At 36.0% G+C, this 25394-nt stretch overlaps 3 protein-coding genes and 1 long non-coding RNA gene across 14 annotated transcripts; 2 read left to right on the forward strand and 2 right to left on the reverse strand.

Annotated features, from left to right (window-relative positions):
* Window positions 1-534: 534 nt before the first annotated feature.
* LOC107273287 lies at window positions 535-19726 on the reverse strand. Of its 3 annotated transcripts, none has more exons than XR_001539196.2 (3): window positions 19496-19726; window positions 19229-19347; window positions 535-683 (listed from the first exon to the last, which is right to left on the reverse strand). It is a non-coding gene; the product is annotated as an uncharacterized LOC107273287 (long non-coding RNA). The 3 variants fall into 3 exon arrangements; XR_001539195.2 differs by lacking the exon at window positions 535-683 and adding an exon at window positions 16006-16107; XR_001539197.2 differs by lacking the exon at window positions 535-683 and adding an exon at window positions 16680-16811.
* Window positions 4860-17574, forward strand: LOC107273279 (probable chitinase 10). 3 transcript variants are annotated; one of them, XM_015751319.2, is made up of 31 exons: window positions 4860-5091; window positions 6064-6361; window positions 6438-6688; window positions 6761-6814; window positions 6901-7487; window positions 7561-7743; window positions 7910-8054; window positions 8155-8514; window positions 8588-9078; window positions 9155-9383; window positions 9474-9662; window positions 9743-10007; window positions 10079-10308; window positions 11125-11567; window positions 11645-11980; window positions 12075-12243; window positions 12332-12543; window positions 12613-12949; window positions 13023-13427; window positions 13510-13800; window positions 13877-14088; window positions 14159-14437; window positions 14507-14692; window positions 14774-15059; window positions 15120-15182; window positions 15237-15472; window positions 15558-15899; window positions 16000-16167; window positions 16263-16727; window positions 16810-16935; window positions 17088-17574. In XM_015751319.2, the coding sequence occupies exons 2-31, from the start codon at window positions 6066-6068 to the stop codon at window positions 17244-17246; spliced, it is 7995 nt and encodes a 2664-aa protein (XP_015606805.1). In that variant the 5' UTR covers window positions 4860-5091; window positions 6064-6065; the 3' UTR covers window positions 17247-17574. The 3 variants fall into 3 exon arrangements, with proteins under 3 accessions (XP_015606805.1, XP_015606804.1, XP_024946401.1); XM_015751318.2 differs by having other exon boundaries at window positions 15120-15472; XM_025090633.1 differs by having other exon boundaries at window positions 15132-15472.
* LOC107273283 (solute carrier family 2, facilitated glucose transporter member 1) lies at window positions 17915-22487 on the forward strand. Of its 6 annotated transcripts, none has more exons than XM_015751327.2 (9): window positions 19314-19470; window positions 19537-19620; window positions 19733-19864; window positions 20306-20437; window positions 20505-20778; window positions 20869-21159; window positions 21237-21643; window positions 21734-22005; window positions 22121-22487. In XM_015751327.2, exons 4-9 carry the CDS (start codon window positions 20351-20353, stop codon window positions 22218-22220), a joined length of 1431 nt encoding a protein of 476 aa, XP_015606813.1. In that variant the 5' UTR covers window positions 19314-19470; window positions 19537-19620; window positions 19733-19864; window positions 20306-20350; the 3' UTR covers window positions 22221-22487. The 6 variants fall into 6 exon arrangements, with proteins under 6 accessions (XP_015606810.1, XP_024946404.1, XP_015606811.1 ...); XM_025090637.1 differs by having other exon boundaries at window positions 19537-19607; XM_015751324.2 differs by lacking the exons at window positions 19314-19470; window positions 19733-19864 and adding an exon at window positions 17915-18145 and having other exon boundaries at window positions 19537-19607.
* On the reverse strand, window positions 22476-25363 carry LOC107273284 (solute carrier family 25 member 35). 2 transcript variants are annotated; one of them, XM_015751331.2, is made up of 6 exons: window positions 25082-25363; window positions 23792-24017; window positions 23571-23726; window positions 23270-23491; window positions 23096-23210; window positions 22476-23007 (listed from the first exon to the last, which is right to left on the reverse strand). In XM_015751331.2, exons 1-6 carry the CDS (start codon window positions 25114-25116, stop codon window positions 22814-22816), a joined length of 948 nt encoding a protein of 315 aa, XP_015606817.1. In that variant the 5' UTR covers window positions 25117-25363; the 3' UTR covers window positions 22476-22813. The 2 variants fall into 2 exon arrangements, with proteins under 2 accessions (XP_015606817.1, XP_015606816.1); XM_015751330.2 differs by having other exon boundaries at window positions 23792-24026.
* Window positions 25364-25394: the final 31 nt, after the last annotated feature.

Here is a 25394-nt window from a genome sequence, read left to right on the forward strand (position 1 = left end):
AAAAGAGGAAAGGGAGTATCGGCCAAGAGCCTTTCGCTGGCTAAGAAAAATTAGCATCTACAGATACGCCTAATGGACAGGCTGGTTTTTTTTAAAGCCGGTTTATCGCAAAAAGGACGTCAAAGGCATACTGGGATCCAAATCCTAAGCTGGACGGGACAATAAGAGGATTTACCGGATGACTGGGAGGGTCACTAACCATTGAGCCTTGAACTGGCCAATACACTTTGTCGAAATCGTTTACTGGAGTCAATATAGTAATGATAATACAGCAGAGAAATGAGGAAAAGAAATCTTGAGCTATATATGGATATTTGTAGAAAATTAACTTATGGATAGATTCTTCAAAAGGTTTTTATATACTTATGTCCATTTTTTTTATTATATAGGAAGTATATCATTGAAGAATGCACATTATGATACTAACTAATGACTAATAATCAATGATCGTAAAATATATATCTAATAAAGATAGTCAAGGATATTTTTTTAAATAAATATTTTATTTTTACAAACACAGCTATCTCTCTTAGCTTTTGACGTCATCGTCATACTTTATTATCATATTGTTATATCATAACGTCTTCTTTCTTGTGGTCATGCTTGAAGTTCCTTGATTTTCATCACTTCTACTCCTGAATATTCAAATAGGTGAAATATTATTCTTCTATCATTTTTTCCATCTGAAAGCAGATAAGCAATTTCATTAAAAAGTGCAGCCTTTTCATAGTATTTATTTTAATTCGTAATTCAATACGAAATTGGCATGATGAAATGGATGAATCTTCTCTATGAATCGTTAACAGGATAAATCATTAACTGTACAGATTGGCGTGGTCGATTCTAAAATGAAATTGTTTTGAACGCGGAACTACGATGAATGATAACGGTTCTGAATATGCGCAACGAAGATTACATTTCATGGTATCCATTAACGAAATGTTGAAGCACAGAAATTCCCTAACAGGTATGGTTTATTTGATTATGACAGCCAATATTGTCGACATAAAACAAAGAAAATAAAAAATATTTTTAGCCTGACAGTTCAGGTGTTATTTGGACTAATGATAAATATCGATCATTAAGAAGAAAGAATGACAGACTTGATAACAAAGAAAACAACAAATTTTTTTAGCCTTACAGTTCAGGTGTTGGGTTAATGATAAATATCGATCATTAAGATTCTTCCTCGAAGAGATTCTTCCTCGAAGCATAGTTCAGTGCACATTTCGCAAGGTCAATAATCATTTTGACATAATTTCTGCAATATCTAGCCAAATACTGAAAAAGCAAAGTAAATTATGTGGATTTCAAAAAAAAATGAAAACCTTCATATCAGAATACTCTTTCAGTTTTGGGACAATTATTGCAGAAATTATGTCAAAATGCAAAAATCCTGTTTTCAAGATTTTTGTTGAAGTTTTATTTACACGGTAAAGAAAAGGTCTTAAGGAGAATGAAAGAACTAAACAGTATAAATTTTGAAATAAACACGAATGCTTGATGACTGTATAATAAAAGCAATGAAACAATTATCAAGCACTCAATCAGTTCTTTTTATTTAAATGTGGCAGTACATACAAACATGGAATAATATGATATTTTCAGAAGGCAATGACCGTGGACATCCTTGACGAAAAAAAAATCGGTGACACGTTTGTGACACCTCAACATGATCCGTGATGAGTGAACTCATTAAGGCGAAAAACCAGATCGGATCGTATCACTGTTCCAAGACTTGGCTGACTACTCACTACTATGCGAGTGCATGATTTGATAAGTATCCGATTGGTTTACATCATTTCAAATCATAATAGAAGTTCCATCAGTGATTAATGTTTCCATAGCTTTTCATCCTGGTAATATTTTTGTTCTTTTCCAGGACCTGAAGAAAGGCATAAATAGAAATGTCCTATGGTTACTTTACTAACTTCAAGAGATATTTATTGGATTTAATAAATGATATCACATTCTAGAAAGCAAAAACAGTTCAGATCAAATTTATGTGAATATATAAGTATACATATATGAGTCCTTTCGCTGAATGATGTAGTAGTCTACATGTATAATATTATAGGTAAGAGTGCGTGTCTCATAATAAGTATACAGATTTGAGTTTGGGCCTTACCGGTTTACCGACCGACCGATTGGGCCGGTTGCAAGTTCAAGGCGAATCGTTGCTATTCCGAATATCTTCGTTTCGCCCCATTGCAACGAAATGCATCGCGCATTGCATTCGTAATATCTTGATGGTTAAGCAAAAGTAAATTCTATAAATGATTTTTTTTTAAATTTATATCTATTGTCTGTACATAACGGACGTGCTGTAATGCAGTATTATTAATGTATATAAAAAAAGTATCAACCCTTATTTATTTTACAGTTCAATGATGTCAATCTCTCTTTATTCGATCTTTGTATTATTTATTGACAAAGGAATGAGCATTTTTAATAAGATATGCTTTCCTATTCATTTCGGGCAACGTTCCAGACTATGAGATGTGCAAGGTTGCTGCCTTTGCTTTTGCATGACGATGCAGCCTTTGTGGTTGCTGCTGCGGCTGCTGCTGCTGTTGCTACTGCTGCTGGTGCTGAACTTTAAGTCGAGTCTTCGGGGCCTTTGTTTATAAATTACACGGATAATAACACATTTCGCATGAAAGATGCGTGTGCGTCGAAGGATGTGGCGTGGTTTTCAATGGCCTCTCATAGCCCTCGTGTATAGAAGATGTATCATCGATGAGAAAAATATCTAAAAATTTATCATACTAGGTACAGGTAACATTCTCTTTCGTTAAACTGTAAAATATGACAATTTTTTTAAAGTCTCCCAAGTGCTGAGTGAAGGGATCATCTGTTTACAAATAACATGAACAAACAGAATTTCCAAACAGATTGTTATTGTAATTGTATAACTTTATTTTTGCAAAATATTTCGAAATCTTCTAGAAGTCCTACCAATATTTAACAAGATCCAGTCTTACGTGACATTGATAATTATTAATTAAAATTTCAGGTTAATGATTCGCTACTACAGTACATCACGAAGTGACGGAGGAGTATCTTAAAGCATGAAGAGTTGGCTCAGAACCGATGACTTTGTCGTGTAAGAAGAACCGATCTGTCGCCGATAAGAAGAAGACCTTCGCTGTCGTGTTAAACCAGTTGCTCCTTGTTGCCGTCGAACTAATTAAAGCCGATCATTCAAGCCAGTATCTTACGTCTTTTGGAATTCTACAAGATTTCCTTCAAGAAACTATATTACGACAATAACTGACAATGGCTTAGTGCATTAGTCGCTGTCTCTCGCGTTTAAGCGAAGGCACCGAGTTTTTCTGTAACTTCATTCTTTCTTTTTCTTCTTTCCACACAGTACTATTGTTCGTGGTTCTTTTTATCACTAAGTACAGCCGTTTATTTATGCAAGAGGCGTTTCGTCTATACACTCAAACGTTCCTGGATTATTCATACCAAACCCGACGATCAGCACAGCAATGCCTGTAGATTGTTTAGCCGTTCAGAGAATTAACACTGGTATTTTTTTTATTACTCAGAATATAATTAAATGTTGCAAAATTCTATCTTATCATACAGTTATATTTAGTTATTGAAACTCCACATGTATCATATACTATCACGTGATTTTTTCTTGAGTTACTCATTGCATGGGGGTTGAGTCATATGAAGATGAGAAAAGTATACGAACGTTATGATATACATATGTAGGTACTCTGGTGCATTACGATAAGTCTTTCTAACGAGTCGACTGACACTTATGAAATCGACAACGCGACACAATGAGATCCCGTTATGAATTTTGAGAGTAGTGCGCCATTGACTTTGTATGAGTGCATTGTCATGTGATTGAAGGCACATATGTTGGTATGTACACTGAATGGTACTAAAACTAAAGCAATTTCTACTAACGCACACAGAGGGTGTGTACGGTAGAATAGATTAAGTCTTTTCATATTATATATTCCATCATATGTAGTCTTGTGGCTTCAGGGTCAAAATTATGTGGACATTGTACTCGTTTATGATTTACGTATGCATTGATATTTAGTTTACACTAAGGGAGTACACAATGCCAACCGTGTAATCATAAGGCTAAGTGGTATATTTATCAAAGTATCTTATAGGATTGTGCTGGATACCTTGGGGTATATCTGCCAGGATGTTCATAATATATATTTATGTGCAATAAGCCATTCAATAGACTAACTGATCGTGTGAATTTTTTTTACTGCAGAAATAAAAATGCACTATGAATTTTATGATGGACAACTGTAGGTCGCACTCGTTTCTATGAAGGTCGAGAACATGGCTGTACGATGTCGATGTCCTCGTATTCAGACTTTTCATTTCGTATTTTATTTACCACTGAAAATGATGACAGTCATTAATATCGTTTATCTATTATTAGTTTTCTGAAATCCAAATACATTCAGATCAAGATAGTATACGAATATAAGGTAAGGCTGATGAAACAGTATGAAATATGCTCAAGAGTTCAATAATTTTGTTATATTATCCTTATATTAATATTTCATATATTTTATAAGGTGTTCTTCAAGGGATGTCAAAGTGAAGAGTCCCAAGGAAAAAAAGGAATGAGCAAAAAAAGTCTACGGGGGATAGTAAATTGGAAATGTTCATGGAAAAAATGGAAGCCCTTTCAGCAAGTTACCCCTGAATAGTCAGAGATTTGAATCTCAAGAGTATCATAAATGCAGAGGAACTCGGCACGAGCCCTCTTCGCTATGGAAATGGGCCCACAGATCCATGGGAACTCGATGGTGGTGAAAAAGGAGGTGGACGCGCAGTGGTCGCATGTATAAATGGGCCCGATACGCGTCCGGAATACGACATTCGAGGTTGGACAAGGCTCTCCGCAAGGCTAAGTCTCGTTATTCGGCCCCCATACGTATTGCATTTCAGTCAGTTCTGTCCGTTATCAAAGTTGTGGCGGACCCATTACACTCCATGGGACTTAACACGTTAGGGCAGTCGAGTGCATTGTGAATTAACGTTTCTTTGTTCAAGGGAAAAGCAAACGTCAACTTGTTGCGTCACTATAGTATAACATAAGTACGTTTATTCTTATTGAAAAAATTATATTGTATAATTCAAAGATAATTCACGTTCATTGACCGAAGTGTGAATAACATAGAATTTCATTAGACGAATATTCTTAAATATCAGTCAATTATCTAAATTTTAAATAGTGACGTGTGAACAAAAAGAAGTGAGGACTTAGGGTGGTTTACAAAATATAAAAGAATTCATAACTCGTGTATATATACAATATAAAAATTATCAGCACATCGCTTTAAGCGGTAACAAGAGTATTTTAGTAATTGAAAAGTAATTCAAAATGACAACGCGTCAATTTATGATAAAACATTGTTATTCGATATATAAGATATAACCCAAAAACTATGTAATGAGTCAAACTCGTAAATAACGTGATTCATCAATTGAATTTATTTCTTGAAAAAGAATAACGCGGTATTTGGTATGTGGCGACTCGTTAAAAGTCATACATTCTTATTAGCATACCATGAACCGGTAAAATAAATTTACCTTTAACAAAACAACAGTGACTGACTGTCTATTTTTTAAATGGCGCTAGTACAAGTATTTATCCTCCATTTTTCGAGATGGTTAATGCGAGAGAATACAGAGCCGCGCCTTTGATAAATATATTGTCGGTGCAAACGTTATTATTATCATTGATTGACTCATTTCCGCTGCGTATCATTATATGGAATTTCAGGTATAAAATCATTTAGAAATTATTCCCCATTGTTCTTTCGGCACTCGTATTCGCGATGGCACCGGTATACATTAACACTAAACATACCGACAATTTTTTATAAATTTATTATTGGCTTGAAAAGGGTCAAATGACCCGTCGATGGTACGATTAGTGTTAAATAATACATTACTTAGCACGTCTTAAATTAAAAAGATTCCAGAACATACGATACGGAGATAATTATGCAAATAAGTCATGATTATACCATACGCCATAATTGTATGTATTTTTATTATTTCCAGGTATGGGGTGGTCTCTAGGGGTTCCATTGGTTCTCGCGATCCTCGCCCTTACACATACAGCAACCGTTTCACGTCAGAAGCCTTTTCCAGTGAAGCAAAAGCATCTTCCACCAGAAAACGTGCCCAGTTTTCAACGTGATTCAGTCGAGAAGCGTCCAGATTTTTTGATTGAGATTAATGAGAACAATGAATACGGTAGCCAAAGTCTACCCCTCAGGGACGCTGTCGAAGCCGTGCCGAGTGTGATCGGTTTTCACGATCTGCCTTTACGCGAAGCTGTGGAATCAATACCAGAAGAGTAAGAAGATAGATTTTTTGAGGAACAGTTAATTAATACAATTTGAAGGGACTAAAGATTGATTAATTGTATGCAGGATAGGTGAAAGAATTCCATTGCGTGATGCTGTTGAGTATCGCGTTGCACCATTTTATGGGGGACTCGATCATGATTCAATTTGGATTGAACAGATTGCTTCACCCGGAATTCGTAGATCGGAAGATCCACCACATGTTGTTTGCCATTTGGAAGCCAAAGCTGCGTATAGGATGGAACCCTTTGGACTTTTGCCTCAAGCCCTGCCAAATAATAAGTGCACGCATTTGGTGTACAGTGCTGCTACTCTTGGTAAACTAGATGCTAAAGCTTAAACAATTTTCGTATCCAAGGAACATGCAAGCTTAATTTATTATTTTACAGATCCACACGATTTGGTTGTTATGTCGAGGGATTCCGAATATGATGAAATCAAGGGTGAGAATTTTTAATAAATGTATACACGCTGCTCGTGTAATTATGTGTGTATATTCAACTGTTAAATAATTATTTTTATTTATCAGGTGGATTCAGAGCTGCAGTAGGTCTACGTAAAAAGGACCCAGCACTTCGTGTACTGATCTCTATAGTTTCTCCGGACCATGGACGTCTCTATAATGATCTACGAAAGAATCATGCTACCCGCAAGTTTGTCCAGTCAGTTTTGGACTTTGTTACACTGCACGACTTTGATGGAGTTGAAATTGATTGGGAAAGATCATCCAGTTCAGAATTGGGATCCCTCTTGAGTGTATTACGTGACTCCTTCTCACGTAAAGGATTGATACTTGCACTGGCAGTGAGACCTGAAGATCATGTGGATCCTGAAATAGCCGGATTAACTGATATGCTTATATTGCGAGCATGGCGAGCAGAGAACGAGAGAGAGAACGTAGCTCAGCATCCAGCACCTTTAGACTTCGTGTCACAGTTTGTAAAAAGATGGACAAGAGTTGGGGTGCCGCCACAGAAGATAATAGTAGGCGTACCACTTTTTGGGAAAAGCTATACATTGAAGTTTAGCAATGCCACGAATGTTGGGGCTCCGGTTCTAGGACCTGGATTGAGCGGCCCTTATACTGGACACCGTGGAACGCTTGCTTATTATGAGGTTTGTTTGAACTATAGTTTTTTAATGTTGGGATTTCAAGAAAATATTATTTATGAATATCTTGTGCGTTTAGATATGTGAAAAAATGGAAGATCTGTGGATTTCCGGAAGGGACGAGGAGGGAGCCTATTTGAAACGTGGAGATCAATGGATAGGTTTCGATGATCCGATATCAATTAAAATCAAAATGGCTTATCTTCGATCAGCCGGTCTTGGCGGGGTTTCTCTTTGGGCAGTCGATTTAGATGACTTTCAAGTAAGCAATGCAGCAAAATAAAAAACATATAAGAACCGACATGATATGCGTTCTAGCTACCGAACTGGTTTTCATTGAAATTGTAGATTATGCATAGATTATGTAGTCATAATAAAGTTGAAATTTTTCGTGAATGATGCTGCACGAAGAAAATTAAATGTCTTAGGGATTATGTGGTGATGCCTGGCCAATATTAAACGCAGCAACCAGGGGACTAGGACACTATGATGATGTTCCTCAGGAACGCTGTTACGAAGATGGACTTTTCAGTGACCCAAATAGCTGTTCAGGATTCTCATCATGCATTAAAGGTGAAGACGACTTGCTTTAGGAGATCTTATTCTTTTATGAAGATGAAGAGAAAAGTCAAATTATATATCTACAGTATTAATGTTAAACAATTGCTCTTAGGACATTTGTATAGAGGCAATTGTGGTCTTGGTCGATTCTTTGATGCTTCAAAGGGCCGTTGCGTCACAGCCAGACCGGATATATGTAACCCAGGTCATTCTCTTCGTATATCAACTGGAGAGTCTAGGGGGTCTCAGTATCGAATGGGTGAGCTGCAACAGTTGGAAATAAAGGAAGAAGAGTCACCACGCGTGGTCTGCTATGTCACTTCCTGGGCTTTGTACAGAAAAGGCGAAGGAAAATTTGTACCAGAACATTTAGATACCCGATTGTGCACAGACGTAATCTACGCATTCGCTGGTCTCAATCCTGATACACTTTTGATACAACCCTTTGATCCATGGGCAGATATTGAAAATAGTAAGTGGCAATTGATTGCTAATCTATTTCTAGAACGTTTGAATATAGGAAATTAATTGTTCAATTATTCCAGATCTTTATGAACGTATTACATCGGTAAAGGGACCAAGAATTTTACTCGCTCTTGGTGGCTGGACCGATAGTTCGGGTGACAAGTATTCAAGACTAGTTGGCAGTTTGAGCTCACGACGGAAATTTGTAGCAGCAACTGTCAGTTTTCTAAAAAAACACAATTTCCATGGCCTCTCACTTGAATGGAATTATCCTCACTGTTGGCAAAGTGATTGTAAAAAAGGACCTGCATCAGATAAACCAAACTTCACGAAATTGGTTCAAGACTTAAGGGATGAGTTCGATCGACAAGAACCTAAATTGATACTGGCAGTAGCCATTTCCGGTTACAAGGAAGTTATTGACAGGGCATATGAAGTTTCTGAATTATCATACGCTGCTGATTTTCTATCAGTCATGACCTATGATTACCATGGTGCGTGGGAAGGGAGTACGGGACATCTCGCACCTCTTTACGCGCAACCAGGAGACAGTAATCCTTATTATAATGTGGTAAGTTATTTGTGAAATGGTTTTTTTATTGATATTAAACATTTTTACTGTAAAACGTCTTCTGTCTTTTCATCAGAATTTTACTATGGAATATCTTCTAAGTCTTGGAGCTGCAAGATCTAAATTAGTTGTCGGAGTTCCATTCTACGGACAGAGTTATAGATTGGCAGAAGCTAGTCAGTACAGACTGGGTGACCCTGCTGCAGGTCCTGGAATGCCTGGTGAATTTACTAGACAGCCTGGCATGTTAGCCTACTACGAGATCTGTGACAGATTAAGACAACAACGATGGCAACTTGGACCAGGTGAATTATCAATATTGGCCTTAGCTTGCAAAAACAATTACTTTTTTTATATTCTTCAAGTCATTTCAATCTGTAATTCTTTTGTACCAGGTCCAAATGCACATTACAAAGACCAGTGGGTAGGTTTTGAAGATCCAAAAAGTATTTTCAAAAAAGGTGAATACATATTTAACAATGGATTCGGCGGAGTTGCTGCCTGGACTGTTGATCTAGATGATTTTACGAATCATTGCTGCTTCGAACCGTTCCCTTTACTTCGAAGTTTGAACCGTGCTCTAGGTTAGTACGGCGTTTTAAAAAAATTAACATCTGCAATCTATACATATATCACAATTCCTTAATTGAACAAATATATATAGGTCGTCTATTGAGTCAACCAGCAGCAAGTGACTTGTGTGAAAGACCAGCTACACCAGTAACACCACAACCTCCAACTTTAACAACACACAGTGATGCCGCAAATGAACACCCTAAACCAACATCACCCATTACACCCTTTCCTAGTACCACTGCAAGACCTACAACCACATGGCCATCCTGGACTGAAAAACCTAGTCAAACTTCTAATCATCCAACTTCTACAACTACACCACGTACAACAATTGCACATTGGACAACATCATGGTGTGCATCTATGACTTTAAGAAATTTCTCAATCTCATTTAAATGTTTCTAACAATAATTTGGTATTACAGGGAAACTACTACACAAAAAACAACAACAATAAATACTCCAACAATAGTTGATGCCGTGTCACAAGGTATGTCTTGTCAGATCGGCCAGTACAAAGCTGATCCACAAAACTGTGGCAATTATTATCGCTGCGTACTTGGAGAACTAAAGAAGGAACAATGTGCTCCGGGATTGCACTGGGATATGTATCGTGGATTGTGCGACTGGCCAGCAGCAGCGCGATGCGAAGTAGGTAAGTATCTTCGCTTTAATAAAGATAATTAAAATCGTTCAGTAAATAAGATAAAAAATATTGAATAATTCTGATAATGAAATTTATAATCAAATAATCAAGTTTGTCGCGTGTCATATTTATCCAAGACTACACACTTGATAAATCTCGTAAGTCACCATGTAAATACCATAAGTGAAACCGGTAGGAGAGATCGTCGTATCTGTTGATGCTACATTGTGCAATGAAATGCGCATAGAGTAAGGCAAACCTATGAATTCTGTAGGGAAGCTGTTTATATTCTTAGATAAATAACAAATGGGTATTAAAAAACCAGTCGTTAATTAAATTCGCAAGTGTCCATGACTTCTGTAAGACGCAACTTGTTACAAACACTCTTGTACGAATTCCTTTGCCTTTGCTTATGTTAGTCATCCCTATCCTCTTGAATGTTCTTTGGCATTGAAGACTTGTTTTTTTTTTTCATACACGTTTACGAAACACCAAGAACTCCTTTAGTTTAACTGTGTAACCGATGCGATCCTCACGTCTCTGATATTTCTATTTGAAACTCGCGCTGGGACGGAATGCGTTACGTTCTTTACTTTGTTCTCGTTCTTGCTGAGATCAACTGGGAAATTGCTGCTGTACGATTCGAAATTCATCAAGGTATCGTTTAATTAAACAATGAGTAACGAGCCTTCTTAAAATCGAGTAATTATGTAGTGTCCTACGTGATCTGAACAATTCGTTTTTAACGATAAATCTTATCTATCAGACACATGTAATCTGTGATATGTTTTTATTTATTGATACGACTCGTATGATGTTTTACAGCATCACCAACTACAATTAGTTCATGGAAGCCACCAAGAAGGACAACCTCGGCGAGCTCGACTACAAACTGGCAGACGGAATTGACATCAAAAAATCCAACTTCCCCTCCGTTGTCTTCCATACCTTCTCGACCTACTCGCCCTTCTCGTCCAACAAGACCATCCCGACCTACCACTGTACCGTCCTGGAATCCACAGACGGATCCGTCGCCAACTCCAGCAGATACAAAACCCGAATGCGAACATGGCCAGTACTACGAGTTTCCAAATTCCTGCACAAACTTTCTCATATGTGTAAACGGAAATCTAGTGTCCCAACAATGTGGTCCAGGACTCAATTGGAACAAAGATAAAAAAATGTGCGACTGGGCTTTCAAGCATCCTTGCAAGGAGGATAAAAATAGGAAGAAAGCACCATTGGCAGCACAAAAATTAGAGGAGGAAGTAAGTAATCACGATGAAAGAAAGATAATGAAGAATTTAGAATTATTATTAATGAGTTTTTTTGCTTGTCTCTACAGTCTTGTACTCCAGGCAGCTACACTGGCGTACCTGGTGATTGCGAAAGCTACAGAGCTTGCTTATGGGGTCGTCATGAAATTTTCCAATGTGCACCAGGTCTTCACTTTAATAAAGATACGCACATATGTGACTGGCCGTCACGTGCTAACTGTCAGGATGATAATTCAGAGGACATTGATGAGATCTATGTTCCAAGCTCTACTGTGAAACCTGTTTTTGGATCGACCACAACCTCAAAACCTTGGACTCAAAAACCAGCTACATCTGGCACCACAGTTATACCTTCAGTAGATGTTGATCCTGATAAAGTTTCTCCACTTTCTGGTCACTTCAAGGTGTTACTATTATACATCAAATTTCATGAGCATCATTACTGTCACAATTCATGCTATCTTGGTTAATTACTATGAAAATTTGTTTCATTATCAGGTTGTATGTTACTTCACAAATTGGGCATGGTACAGAAAAGGATTAGGAAGATATTTGCCAGAAAATATTGACCACACATTGTGTACACACATTGTCTATGGATTTGCGGTATTGGATTATTCGAACCTCGTTATCAAGGCTCATGATTCATGGGCTGATTTTGATAATCGTACGTTAATAGAAAATTTATAAAAATTTATTACAATACGCATTGCACTTCACCATAAATTGTACTATATATTAAATTACTTATAAAGGTTTTTACGAACGTGTTGTCGCCTACAAGCAACGTGGTCTCAAAGTCCTTTTGGCTCTTGGAGGTTGGAATGATTCAGAAGGTGACAAGTACAGTCGATTAGTTAATTCGCCATCAAGTCGCAGTAAATTTGTATCACACGCTTTGCAATTTATTGAGAAATATGAATTCGATGGTCTGGATCTTGACTGGGAATACCCAGTCTGTTGGCAAGTAAGTGTCACTTCGCTTGTTAATATCATAAAATAAGATAGTATAATTATAATTAATAATAATTAACAGGTGGACTGTAAGAAAGGACCGGATTCTGACAAAGAAGGTTTCTCTAATCTACTAGCGGAGTTGAGCGGAAAATTAAAGCCTAAGGGTTTACTCTTAACAGCTGCAGTATCGCCTAGTAAAAGAGTCATTGATAAGGGATACGATGTTCCTGCGTTGGCTAAGTATCTTGACTGGATTGCTGTAATGACATACGATTTCCACGGTCAATGGGATAAGAGAACCGGCCATGTTGCACCACTCTATTATCATCCGGATGACGAATACTATTTCTTCAATGCAAACTACTCTATTAATTATTGGATATCTAAGGGTGCACCGCCTAGAAGTATAGTAATGGGTAAATATGACTATTTAAATACTTTTAACGAATGAATAAAAGTACTATAGCAATGACACAATAATTATTTCAGGTATGCCACTATACGGACAAGCATTTACTATAAATGATCCAAAAGCTGGTGTAGGTCTCAATGCTCCAGCAAGTGCTGGAAATGCTGGGGAATTCACAAGAGCTGCAGGTTTCCTTGCCTATTATGAAATTTGCGACAGAATCCAGAACCGGGGCTGGACAGTGGTCCAGGATCCTCAACGACGAATGGGTCCATATGCTTTTAAAGGAAGTCAATGGGTCAGTTTCGATAATGCTGATATGATAAGACAAAAGGCCCAATATGTACGAGATATGGGGCTTGGTGGTGGCATGGTTTGGGCATTGGATCTTGATGACTTCCGTGGCAGATGTGGTCAAGGGCCTCATCCTCTTATGCATACTCTACAGCAGGTTCTTGCTGCACCACCTAATCAGCACGACAGACGTAAATATCATACTGTTATCTATGTATTTCACTAATGTTGCTCATTGATTGTCACTGTCGTGCTTCTTCTTTTTCCTTTTAGCCATAAAACCCCCAGTGGTTGGTCAAGAGCTCGAATGGAAATCTCCAACTTCACCATACACAATGTCTTCTCTGACTATGTCACCCACGATCAGTGCTACTGGTAAAGACGACGATGTCAAAGTCATTTGTTATTTTACAAATTGGGCCTGGTACCGACAAGAAGGTGGTCGTTTCTTACCTGAGGATATTGACCCGGACCTCTGCACTCATGTTCTTTACGGTTTCGCAGTTCTTGATACGACCAACCTCATAATAAAATCTCATGATCCTTGGGCTGATATCGATAACAGTAAGTAATTGTTAAAGATAAATATTAAATTTCTAATAGATAAGAATTCATTCACGCATATATTTACTTTATCCAGAATTCTACGATAGAGTCGTGGCCTTGAAAGCAAAAGGTATTAAAGTCTTACTGGCTATAGGCGGCTGGAATGATTCAGCAGGTGACAAGTATAGCCGTTTAGTCAATTCAGCATCCGCTAGACAAAGATTCATCACACATGTTGTACAATTTATTGAGAAATATGGATTTGACGGATTGGATCTTGACTGGGAGTATCCAGTTTGTTGGCAGGTAGACAGAAAAGTCAATATCTATATTTTTACAAATTATTGTAATTAACTAAAAAGTATTCCTCTGTCAGGTCGACTGCAACAAGGGACCAGCCTCTGACAAAGAAGGATTTAGTGCTTTGGTTAAAGAACTTAGCGCCATCTTTAAACCAAAAGGGCTCCTGTTGTCATCTGCAGTATCACCAAGTAAACGAGTTATCAGTGAAGGCTACGATGTACCCGCATTGGCTAAGTATCTGGATTGGATTGCTGTAATGACATACGATTATCATGGACAGTGGGATAAAAAAACTGGTCACGTTGCTCCTCTGTACGAACATCCTGAAGATTGGGAACCTACCTTCAATGCTGTAAGTGGCAAGAGTCAAAAGCAAATTAACTTTTAGTTTTAAATAAAACTTTGTCAATTTTCTTTTTAGAACTTTTCCATTCACTACTGGCTGGATCAAGGAACTCCACCGAAGAAGCTTGTGATGGGTGCGCCGCTTTATGGACAATCATTTTCTCTAGCAGATAGAAACGAAAGGGGACTTAATGCTCCAACTTATGGTGGTGGAGAAGCAGGTGAAGCAACCAGGGCACGTGGTTTCCTTTCTTATTACGAGGTAACAGAAGTTTCTTATGGGGTTAATTTATAATGAAAATGAAAAGAATTCTATAATCCATTCATTATTATATATTCGTAGATCTGTGAAAGAGTCCAGCAGCAAGGATGGACTGTAGTACAAGATCCTCTACGAAGAATAGGGCCTTATGCCTACAAAGGCGACCAATGGGTCAGTTTCGATGATACTGAGCAGATTCGTCTAAAGGCTGAATTCATTAAAAACCTTGGTCTTGGTGGTGGAATGATTTGGGCCTTGGACCTGGATGACTTCCGGAATCGATGTGGCTGTGAAGCTAGTCCTTTGCTTAAAACTATGAACAGAGTCCTTCGTGATTATCCTCCAGGACCCAAATGTCCAATAACAGGTAAGTAATAATAAGAACGAGCAATTAGAAGAAAGTATTCTTAATTTTTATAATTAACAGAATCTGGGATAGAGATTCCACCAAGTCCAAAACCAACTACAACAACTGCACCAATCTCAGACCCAACTACTCCCAGTACAACTTATTACCCGTCGGAAGAAACAACAGAATCTACCTCATCAAATACAAATGACTCAATTGAAATTGACGCTGCTGCACCAATTTTGCCAGATCTACCACTTGGAGATTGTCAAGGTCGAATGTTCATGCCTCATAATAAGGACTGTTCAAAGTATTTCCTTTGCAATTTTGGAAAGCTTTCTGAGCAAACATGTCCTGGCGGATTGCATTGGAACAAGGACAGATGCGACTGGCCTGAAAATTCAGACTGCGCTAATCGTATTGATGGTGATGTATGTAAAATTTAATCAATATGTTTAATTCAATATGACTAGATTGCACCTGCTTGTAGAAGTAATGAAAAAATAATTGTTACAGGGTGATTCGTTTAAACCAAGAAAACCTGTACGTCCTGGAAACCCTGTGAAGTCGACGAAATCATTTAATTCAACTGTGAGACTAACTGAGCCACAGATAGAAGAACAAAATTCACATGAAACGAAAAAATTAGTTTGTTATTTTACAAATTGGGCATGGTATCGACCTGGAGATGGTAAATATCTACCAGAAGATATTTCATCAGAACATTGTACCCATATCGTGTATGGGTTTGCTATGCTGGACTCAAAAGAACTTGTAATTAAACCTTATGACACACGGGCAGATATCGATAATGATATTTACAGCAGAGTTGTCGCTTTAAAAAAGAAGGGCATCAAGGTACAGGATGAAAAGCAAGACTATATATATATATTTCATATTTTTATTCAAATTGTAACAGATATTCAACGTAGTATAACGAAATTGTATTTGTATAAAGGTATTACTTGCTGTGGGAGGATGGAATGATTCAGCTGGAGACAAGTATAGTCGTTTAGTTAACTCGCCATTGGCAAGGAAAAAGTTTGTAGCTCACGCATTGAAATTTCTGAAAAAACATGAATTCGATGGCTTAGACCTTAACTGGCAGTACCCAGTGTGCTGGCAGGTAATGACAAACATTTAGTACTTTACAAAACCTTCAGTTTTATTTCTAACATATCATTAAATATTTTACTAATCTACCTGCAATTTTTATTCCAGGTTGATTGCAAGAGAGGACCTGCCTCTGATAAAGACGGTTTTAGTTCCCTGATCAAGGAACTGAGTAGTGCCCTAAAGCATAGAGGATTACTATTGTCATCAGCAGGTTCACCCAATAAACGAGTAGTGGATGAAGGTTATGATGTGCCAATCCTTGCAAAATATTTGGATTGGATTGCTGTGATGACCTATGACTTCCATGGTCACTGGGAACGTAAAACAGGCCACGTCACACCGCTCTATTATTATCCGAATGACGAGTTTGATTACTTCAATGCTAACTTTTCTCTCAACTATTGGATACAGAAGGGTGCACCACCTCACAAGATTGTCATGGGTGTCCCATTTTATGGTCAGACATTTACATTGTCAGATTACAATGAAAGTGGATTACAAGCCTCAGCTATTGGACCAGGAAATGCAGGAGAATTCACGAGGGCTGCTGGTTTTCTAGCGTACTATGAGGTTCTTATTAGACCTATATCATTTATCAGCAACAGAATTATACGTCCTCATTAAACTACGTTTCTCTTTTGCTTCTTGACAGATCTGTAAAATGATTAAGAGCGACGGTTGGATAGTAACCAAGGACCCAGAACGTAAAATTGGTCCCTACGCTACACGAGGAGACCAATGGGTTGGCTACGACGATATTAACAGTATAATAGAAAAGGTAAAATATTGGTTAAAGTTGATATATTATTTGACAACATAATGATATATATCCCTGGGATGTAGATAAATTAGTTCCATGATCCGATCATATCAGTCACTTTATATTTGCTTGATTTTAATCTCTAGTAAAAATCCAAATGATCATTTCAGGCTCGTTTGATTCGTGACTTGGGTCTTGGCGGAGGAATGGTTTGGGCCTTAGACCTTGACGATTTTCGAAATCGCTGTGGATGCGGTAAATATCCACTACTGAGTGCCTTGAGTCGGGGTCTTAAGGGTGGCCTATCAGATCTGGAAGACTGTACCTAAGGAAGCTAATTGCGTGTTCTATGACCACATTTGAATTTCCTCATGAATAAGAAATAATAACGTAATTGCAACCATGAGAGAATCTAGGGAATCTATTAATTAACCCTAACTGTTCCACTATTAATTACTTAAGATTCTCTCACGGATCACATGTCTCTTCCGCGCGACACGATCGATCATTCTATTCGATTTACAAGAAGGAAGACAATAAAAATTATTCGTGCCACCCGAGAAGATGCAATTAGCTATTATGCCTTATTAGTTATCAGCTTTGTAATCAAACCTTGTATTATATTACGCTCAATAAAGGACTGCTATTTTTATCGAACGACTGGATTACTTCAAGACGGATTTCCTGCTCACACAAAATTATTAGTTCCATGTTCCATAAACATATTCACAAAAATACAAATAACTCTGATAACTTACATTGTGAATTTTTGAATATGGTAGAAGACTTTTATCAATTTGTAAAAGAGGAATGAGACTCAGATGAACTACCAAGGAGCTAATTAACAATCAGTATCCTGAGCGACTAAACTTTCCTTGCAAGAAACTTGTATAAATTGAGATAATAGACATATATTAAATTCGTTAATGTTTTTAAATGTATTCCATCGTCTATATGCAATCAATGATTTAATGTTACATAAACGTATACAATGAAATATAAGTGATATACTCTTCATGTATATTTAATGCTGCTAGTCGTTACGGTTCTGCCTAGGTTACGATAAGTAAATCCAATAAAGATCCAGAACAGCAATTCAAGAATTTCAGTCGGACTAGAATCATTGGACAGTACATTTTATAATTATTTAAAACATAATTTGTCACTAATCATTATATAAGTGGTACAAAAAATAAGTGAGAAATGAAACAAGCAAAAATTGACAAAGGTATGTTTTTTATGTTGTGTAAATATAAAAACATAAAGATATTTTTTATCAAAATTGTATATTCTTTGCCTAAATCATTATTTCACTACATAATCCATCATGCCTTTATAACTTATTAAAGTGAGAGTTTCAAATAATCTTTAATTTAAGGTGTAATACATACAACATAAATACAATTTGTACAATATGTATCCAAAAAATGAAACGTGTTTTTCTAAACATTTTTTGAATGTCATTTCAAAGAAAAAACTTGTGACTCGGAATCAACCATCCATTTTAATGAGAAGCATTAGCTTGTAGGCGCAATTAGGGAGTGCAGGTTGTGACATACATATATTATTTTAGGACATTGCATAAATCGCTTCGACTTGTAGAGGTCAGAGTATTAAAACTTTGAATTATAAAGGTAGCCTTTGACTTATAGAGGTCGGGTTTCTTTAAACTTGAGTTACAGAGGTAAAATAATGGACAGTAATACGTTCGAAAAACTTCGAGTTATTCTCTGTTTATTCTTCGAATCACGGAGGTCTTTGCACGGGAACGGACTAAATCTCAGACATATATATAGAGGTTTTCGAGTTAGCGAGATTCGACTGTATTGTGTTTGCTGGGTTAATCATATTATAGTCAAAAGCAAAAATTAAAATGCAATGCGTTTATTAGAAATTACGAATAAATGTTTTTGGTAAATAATAAGTATGGAACATGAACCCTAATTATCACATTAACATGACTATGGGGTCTTGCTATGACATAATTATAGTCATACGTAATACAAGGTCATTGATAAGTCTACGTAACAATAACAAGAAATTGTGAAAAACTAAAGTAAATAATAAAAAATTATGATAAATACGTTATCTCGTATATGAATGGCATTGCTGATTAAAATTCTTATAAAGTTTATCATAACGTATCAATGACGAACGGTAAACAATGTATAATAATGATAACGCTTCAATATCATATCGTTTTAAGATATTCCAATTAATTACAAAACAATTCCCCTTATTATTTTTACATCCTTTGTAAAAATATGGAATCGTAATATCTACATGTATAAAGTTAATACTAGTTACCAACCTGACGATTACTTTTTTGAATACGGATGTTCTGACCTATCTGACTTATTCAACTGGTGATTGGCTAACGATATTCACTGAACTGTGTCACTGTGTGTCACCCACGTTGCACTTGGTTTGCTGTAGAAAAGCAAGTATCGTAACTGATTAATTGAATGCTAGAAAGATTTAGCATGAAGTAAAAGATAAGCTTGTCGCTTTAATCACACGAAGACGAATTTATTTAAAAAATCATGTTGGCAGGTTTGGAACCAACTTTTGTTCATACCTTTATTGTGGGTTACATTATTCCATATTTTATTTTTCTAGATGCAGATGCAACGACGCTCTGTCTCGAGGGTCCAGGAGTTACGATATTACCTGGAGAAACCAGGAGTGCTGTAAGTCTTATAGGTATTTGGTAATTTATGTGACTAAAAGACTTTTCTTCCATGTTCACGTTGTTATACCGCACTTTATCATATTAGAATATCTCGTATTCCATTGTATGTATTTTCTGATCCAGTCACGTGATGTCTTTGCGAGCATCTCATTGGATGGTTTTTTGGATTTTGGTGCTTTAATTTTAAGTGGAAAAAGTTTTCAAACCATAACTTAATTTTATTTATTCTATCACCATCACTGAGAGGAGTATTTGGTAAAGTACCAGCAGATTTTTTAGAATATCTTATACCTAAGATAGTAGTTTTAGATCATAGAAATAATGTTAACTTAAGATTTCTGTTATACTGATACATTCCAAACAGTATGGAATAATTCAGGTTTGATAGTATCAGTTGATTTATATGGACTCTTTACTCCGAGTCCAGTTAACTCAATGGTCAACTAGAATGATCTCGATTAATCAAACTTAATTTTGTTGGATGTAATATAATTTCATTCAATTGATAAATTGGTATATGTGCACTGTAGCAATATTTGGATGTCCTGTTTAACAAAAATATCAGTACTGTTATTTTTGATACTGTCAGAAGTATTACTTGTTTGTATTTAAATAATATTATTAATACTACAAGTTAATACTGTGTTAATAGAAATACACTGATAGAACTAATTTTAGCATTTATGTTTATTATAGAATAATGCCAAGAATTCAACTATAATTACTGGAAGATGGACACCAATGCTTGCCCTTGCAGGCGCAACATGCTGCTTGGGTTCTGCAGTACCAGCAGGATATAACATTGGAGTGATGAACAATCCTGCTCAAGTCAGTATGAGAATAATATTTATCTATTTCTAAAAGAAATTAACTTAAGCATTTAATATAATTGCAGATAATGCTAGCATTTTGCAATGCAAGTATTCAACGGCGTTATGGTGAAGAAATCTCTTATGATAGTTTACATATTGTATGGGCTGCAATTGTATCGATATTTCTAATTGGTGGAGTTAGTGGATCCTTAACAGCAAGCTCGGTAGCTGATAAATTGGGACGACGAGGAGCACTAGGAATTGGAAATGTATGTGGCATTATTGGTGCTGTCCTATTTCTGGCATCGAAACCTTTCGATTCTATAGAACTTTTAATGCTTGGTAGACTTGTAGTAGGTTTGTAGCCAAAATTATACTATCGCATAATAACATTAAAGTATTTAATGATTAATAATTAATAATTAAACTTTTACATTTAATTATTAGGTCTCTCTGGAGGACTAGCTACTAGTTTACTACCAATGTATATGACCGAAGTAGCACCATTAAATCTTCGAGGAGCAGTTGGTGTACTTTGCCAACTGGGAATAACTTGTGGTGTATTACTCGCACAAATAGCTGGACTCGATAGTGTATTAGGAACTGAAAATTACTGGCATGTAATGCTTGCTTCTTTTGCACCTCTGTGTATATTGGCAGTCTTAGTTACTTTTATCTTGCCAGAAAGTCCCAAATTTTTATTTGTTGTCAAAGGATACGAACAACGAGCTCTAAAAGGTGAGTTTTTGACAAGGTTTTCTGTAGTATTTAATACTTTCACTCAATTCAATCTAATAAGAATTATTACTCTTCAGAATTAACTAGATTGCGAGGAGTAAATTTGAATCATTTGCTGAATGAAGTGACCCTCCTTCGGCAAGAATCTACTGCAAGTTCTTCAACAGACAATTGGACGATAAGCAGAGTTATACGAGAACCTTCATTACGTCTTTCACTTATACTCGTTTGTGCACTGCAATGTGGACAACAATTGAGTGGCATTAATGCAGTATTTTTTTACTCTAGTTCCATCTTTATGGAAGCAGGTTTAAACTTAAAAGAATCTCAATATGCTACTCTTGGGACAGGAATAATCAATATAGGCATGGCTTTAATATCTGTACCATTCATGACTCTGTTTGGCAGAAGGACCTTATTGTTGAATAGTTGCTATACCAGTATGGCCTGCCTTATTGTACTATGTATTTCCATTATAAATATCGTAAGTGGAATTATTATATTCTTATAAAAACTATAGAAGATTAATCTTTTTTGGCGTAACTCAAACTAATTTTGTTTGATATTCTTGCAGAATTCATCTCCAATCATGCCATGGATTTGTATTGTTGCGATATTAGCCTACGTACTTTTCTATGGTCTAGGGCTAGGGCCTATTCCATATTTCATTGGTTCAGAACTCTTTGATGTGGGCCCAAGGCCTGTAGCTATGGCTCTAGGAAGTGTGTCTAATTGGGGAGGCAATTTTTTGGTAGCTATGACATTCCCATCTTTACAACGTGCTGTGGGGCCATACAGCTTTCTTGCGTATACCGCGTGCATATTACTTCTAGCTCTGTTCAGCAGGTATATGACATTAAACTTACCACCACAATTATTTAACAGATTTTTTCCGTAATGCTTCCTTTATCTTTAATATTTTACTATAACTATTTATACAAAGATTCATGTTCTTTTTCAGACGCTATCTGCCAGAGACACGTGGCAGAAATACTATAGATATTGCAGCTACCATGACAAGAGGTTTCAAATCTCAACCAAACGATCCCAATCACATATAAGATGTTCACTAATGATTTTCTATCATTGACGAAGCCTACAAAATGTTACTAAGAGAAACAGAGTTTGAGCAATATTTGCTTTTGAGAAAATAATTTCTACTTGGAGATCGTCATCTGTACTTAATAAGTAAAAATATATTATGATAAGAATCAAGATCACCTACAGAATCATCATGATTAAAAGTACGTAATATATGTACTTCAAACTGTGCAATATTTTGTGTACAAATTTTTTAAAATAAAATATGAAAATAATTCAAGAAGTTACATAACAGTATATTTGTACTTTTCAAAGTAACAATAGTTTCAACAATTTGTACACGTATAATTCTTTGCTGGATTTTTCATTGTTGTTTAACACGACTCAGTGCATGCAATGTTGCATAACTGTCTGGGGTATATTGTCAAATGTATAAATACTATTTTACAGTACTATGTTCTCTAAACGAACATAGAACAGTCAATAGTATAAGCAACTTTATTACCATGCGATGTTATTTGATAACTATCAAAAAATATTTTATGTATACAGGAACAGGTAAGAGAATTTTTCTAAGAATATACAATTAAATATACCTATTACCTGGAATGGCTTATGTTATTAATTTTACGTAAAAGCCGTTAATTTGTTCATAAAATACCAGACACAATACCGTGTGTGGTGCTATTCTCATCCATGTAGGAAACACACCTTTATAAAGACCAAAGAAGCCTTCTTTCTTTGAGATTTTTATTAACGCATCCAATAAACCATTATAGAGTTGACCTTTGCCAGTTTTATCAACACCTAAAAAATTTGACGGAATGAAGTGACTTCATCGATCGAATAAATTGTGTAAAACGAAAGAATTTAAGTTTTTAATAGAGTGTTCTACCTTGATTGTACAATCTAGTAGCTAAAACATCAAAGGGTTGCATTGTGAGTGCTACGCAACTTCCTCCTAACGATGCTGCCAAAAAGGTTAAAAGGATTGGTCGATCATTGCAAATCTAAAAGTAAAGAGAAGATAGAGAAAATTGAAAAAATATTAACTCAATCAATCACGTACATCATGTGATTGAAGCCAGTTTCTCGCTATAGTAAATGTAGTCAATTGTGTTGATGAACCAAGAAAGAGTCTTGGGATGTTAGCGTACCACCCACGATAAAGACTAGCTATACCACCTTCCTTCCATAAATGCTTAAAGGCTGACCATGTTCCAGTATGTTGGTGCTGATAACCAACAGCAATAGATTGAGCAGCTGATTGCGTCTGCATCTGTGTCTTTAGCTACAAATTTGCCATTGTATAAAAATTGTTTATGTATTACAATCGTCATATGTAAAATTAAATACTCAACGCAAATTACCATATATAATGGACTTCCAACAACTGAAGCAAAGGCACCAGCAGTACCAGTAAGCAGTATGGTCTTTGGTATACTCATATTTCCATGCTCATTAAGCATGATACCATGATTCAGTGCTATGTTATAGACACCTAGTCGAATGCCATTCAGGACGACCTTGAAATAGTATTAACATTTTATGCATACAATACGAGTATGCTTTCGTTATGAAATATGTATACCTGAAAACCTAAGGCAGGAACGATTCCAGCTTGAAGTGCCAATATACCTTCGTGCTTTGCTAGAATATATGCAGCATGAATTGTGTTCTTGTAAATTCTTTTGTAAGAACCTCTAGCTTCTAGTTCTCCTTGAAGCTGTAAACGACTTTTTACAACGTCCACTGGATTCGTGAAAAAACCCGCACCAACAGCGGCTAAAGCTCCAATTCCAAACTCTACGCCTGGTCTAGAAAATCTATTCTTGTAGAAGAGGAATAGCCAAAAACATACATACATGATTTGCAATTTTATTTGCAAATGCTTAAGCTGATAAGTTTATCGTAAATATGAAGGAACCAATCTTTCCAAGAAATGTTGGTAAACTCTAAAGTTGTGCGTATCTTACTCTCCTGATTGTTTCATGATATTTATCAGTAATTTATGTATGTTTGAATTACTAAACATTCCGCAATAGTGATAACTGTTCCATTACAAACGTATTTCATATCGAGATACGAAAACCGCCTGATGTAGCAGCGTACTTAAGTGTTCCTCAGTATACTCTCACAAAAGTTGAGCACTTTCTGTACTTTTCGTATATTAGTGTACATAACTTTTATTGCAATAGGAAGTTAATGAATTTTAAAAAATGTGGAATTTTTATTTATAAAAATGTACGTCAATGTAGTATAAGAAGGAATTTATTTATAGCTAACTGTTAGTATGTATGAAAAATCGATGAACATACGAAAAGAAGCGTTTAAGAAACACACGGTTAATCATTTCAATATAAATTATTGCAATAATAGAATAATAATGCGTTAACTTATTGTTAGAGCATTTAAATAGATTCGTCAAAATAAAAATCCGTAACATAATATTATTACATAAATAAGTTTGGCACAATATAAAACAGTGAGCCGATATCGCCAAAATTTGCAGGCTTTTTTGTAGTTGTCAAAGCATATTACATTTCAAATGCATTCATTCAAATTAAGTATAGCTTACAGATTTAATATTGTATGTACACTGTCCAATGCGAATGTTATCCAGTGACTTCACTTCTTTTAAAATACATGATCATTGTTGAGTGAAGAATACGAATAATAATTGTATACAGACATTCTGGTATGAGTAGTTTTCTATAAAATATTTTAATATATCAGTCACGCCATAAAAAGAACGTCACGTGTTACATAACTCACATAAAAATTTGCACAAAGTTACTCAATAGTGTGAAATAAAAATGTTTGAGACAACTTATAATTTAATGATCGAATTACAGCTTTTTCAAATTAATAAAATACTCACGCCCTTTTTCCGGTTGCTTTCTCCACTTCTGTCATTTTGAAAATGCGTTTCCTTTGAATGATGACACTATTCACACTTTTGCAATATAGACCTTTGACGTTTCTAACCTCGTCTTCGATACGATCTTCTTAAGAAAAACTTTTAAAAATCTTGTATCGTAAGAACGAATATCAGAATTTTAGTAGAAACGCGTTATACGTGTAGGATTGTGGTGTTTGAATAGAGTATACAAAAAATGTTGCAAATGTATTCGACAGCTTAAATATAACTACTGTAGGGTATACCAGAATGATCAGTATTTACTTATCAACTA

This window comes from Cephus cinctus, unplaced genomic scaffold (assembly GCF_000341935.2).
Source record: "Cephus cinctus unplaced genomic scaffold, Ccin1 Ccin1_scaffold1553, whole genome shotgun sequence".
In the NCBI taxonomy this organism is placed as follows: Eukaryota; Metazoa; Arthropoda; class Insecta; order Hymenoptera; family Cephidae; genus Cephus; species Cephus cinctus.

Coding starts and splice junctions, on each gene's coding strand:
- LOC107273284 (XM_015751330.2), bottom strand. CDS start 25,116: ATGACAGAAGTGGAGAAAGCAACCGGAAAAAGGGC. Junction 24,027..25,081: donor AAAGCAACCGGAAAAAGGGC/GTGAGTATTTTA, acceptor CTACAAGAATAG/ATTTTCTAGACCAGGCGTAG. Junction 23,492..23,570: donor TTGGAAGTCCATTATATATG/GTAATTTGCGTT, acceptor GCAAATTTGTAG/CTAAAGACACAGATGCAGAC.
- LOC107273283 (XM_015751324.2), top strand. CDS start 18,121: ATGAAACAAGCAAAAATTGACAAAG. Junction 19,608..20,305: donor CTGGAGAAACCAGGAGTGCT/GTAAGTCTTATA, acceptor TGTTTATTATAG/AATAATGCCAAGAATTCAAC. Junction 21,160..21,236: donor CGAACAACGAGCTCTAAAAG/GTGAGTTTTTGA, acceptor ATTACTCTTCAG/AATTAACTAGATTGCGAGGA.
- LOC107273279 (XM_015751318.2), top strand. CDS start 6,066: ATGGGGTGGTCTCTAGGGGTTCCATTGGTTCTCGCGATCCTCGCCCTT. Junction 6,689..6,760: donor GTACAGTGCTGCTACTCTTG/GTAAACTAGATG, acceptor ATTATTTTACAG/ATCCACACGATTTGGTTGTT. Junction 14,089..14,158: donor AGTATCCAGTTTGTTGGCAG/GTAGACAGAAAA, acceptor TTCCTCTGTCAG/GTCGACTGCAACAAGGGACC.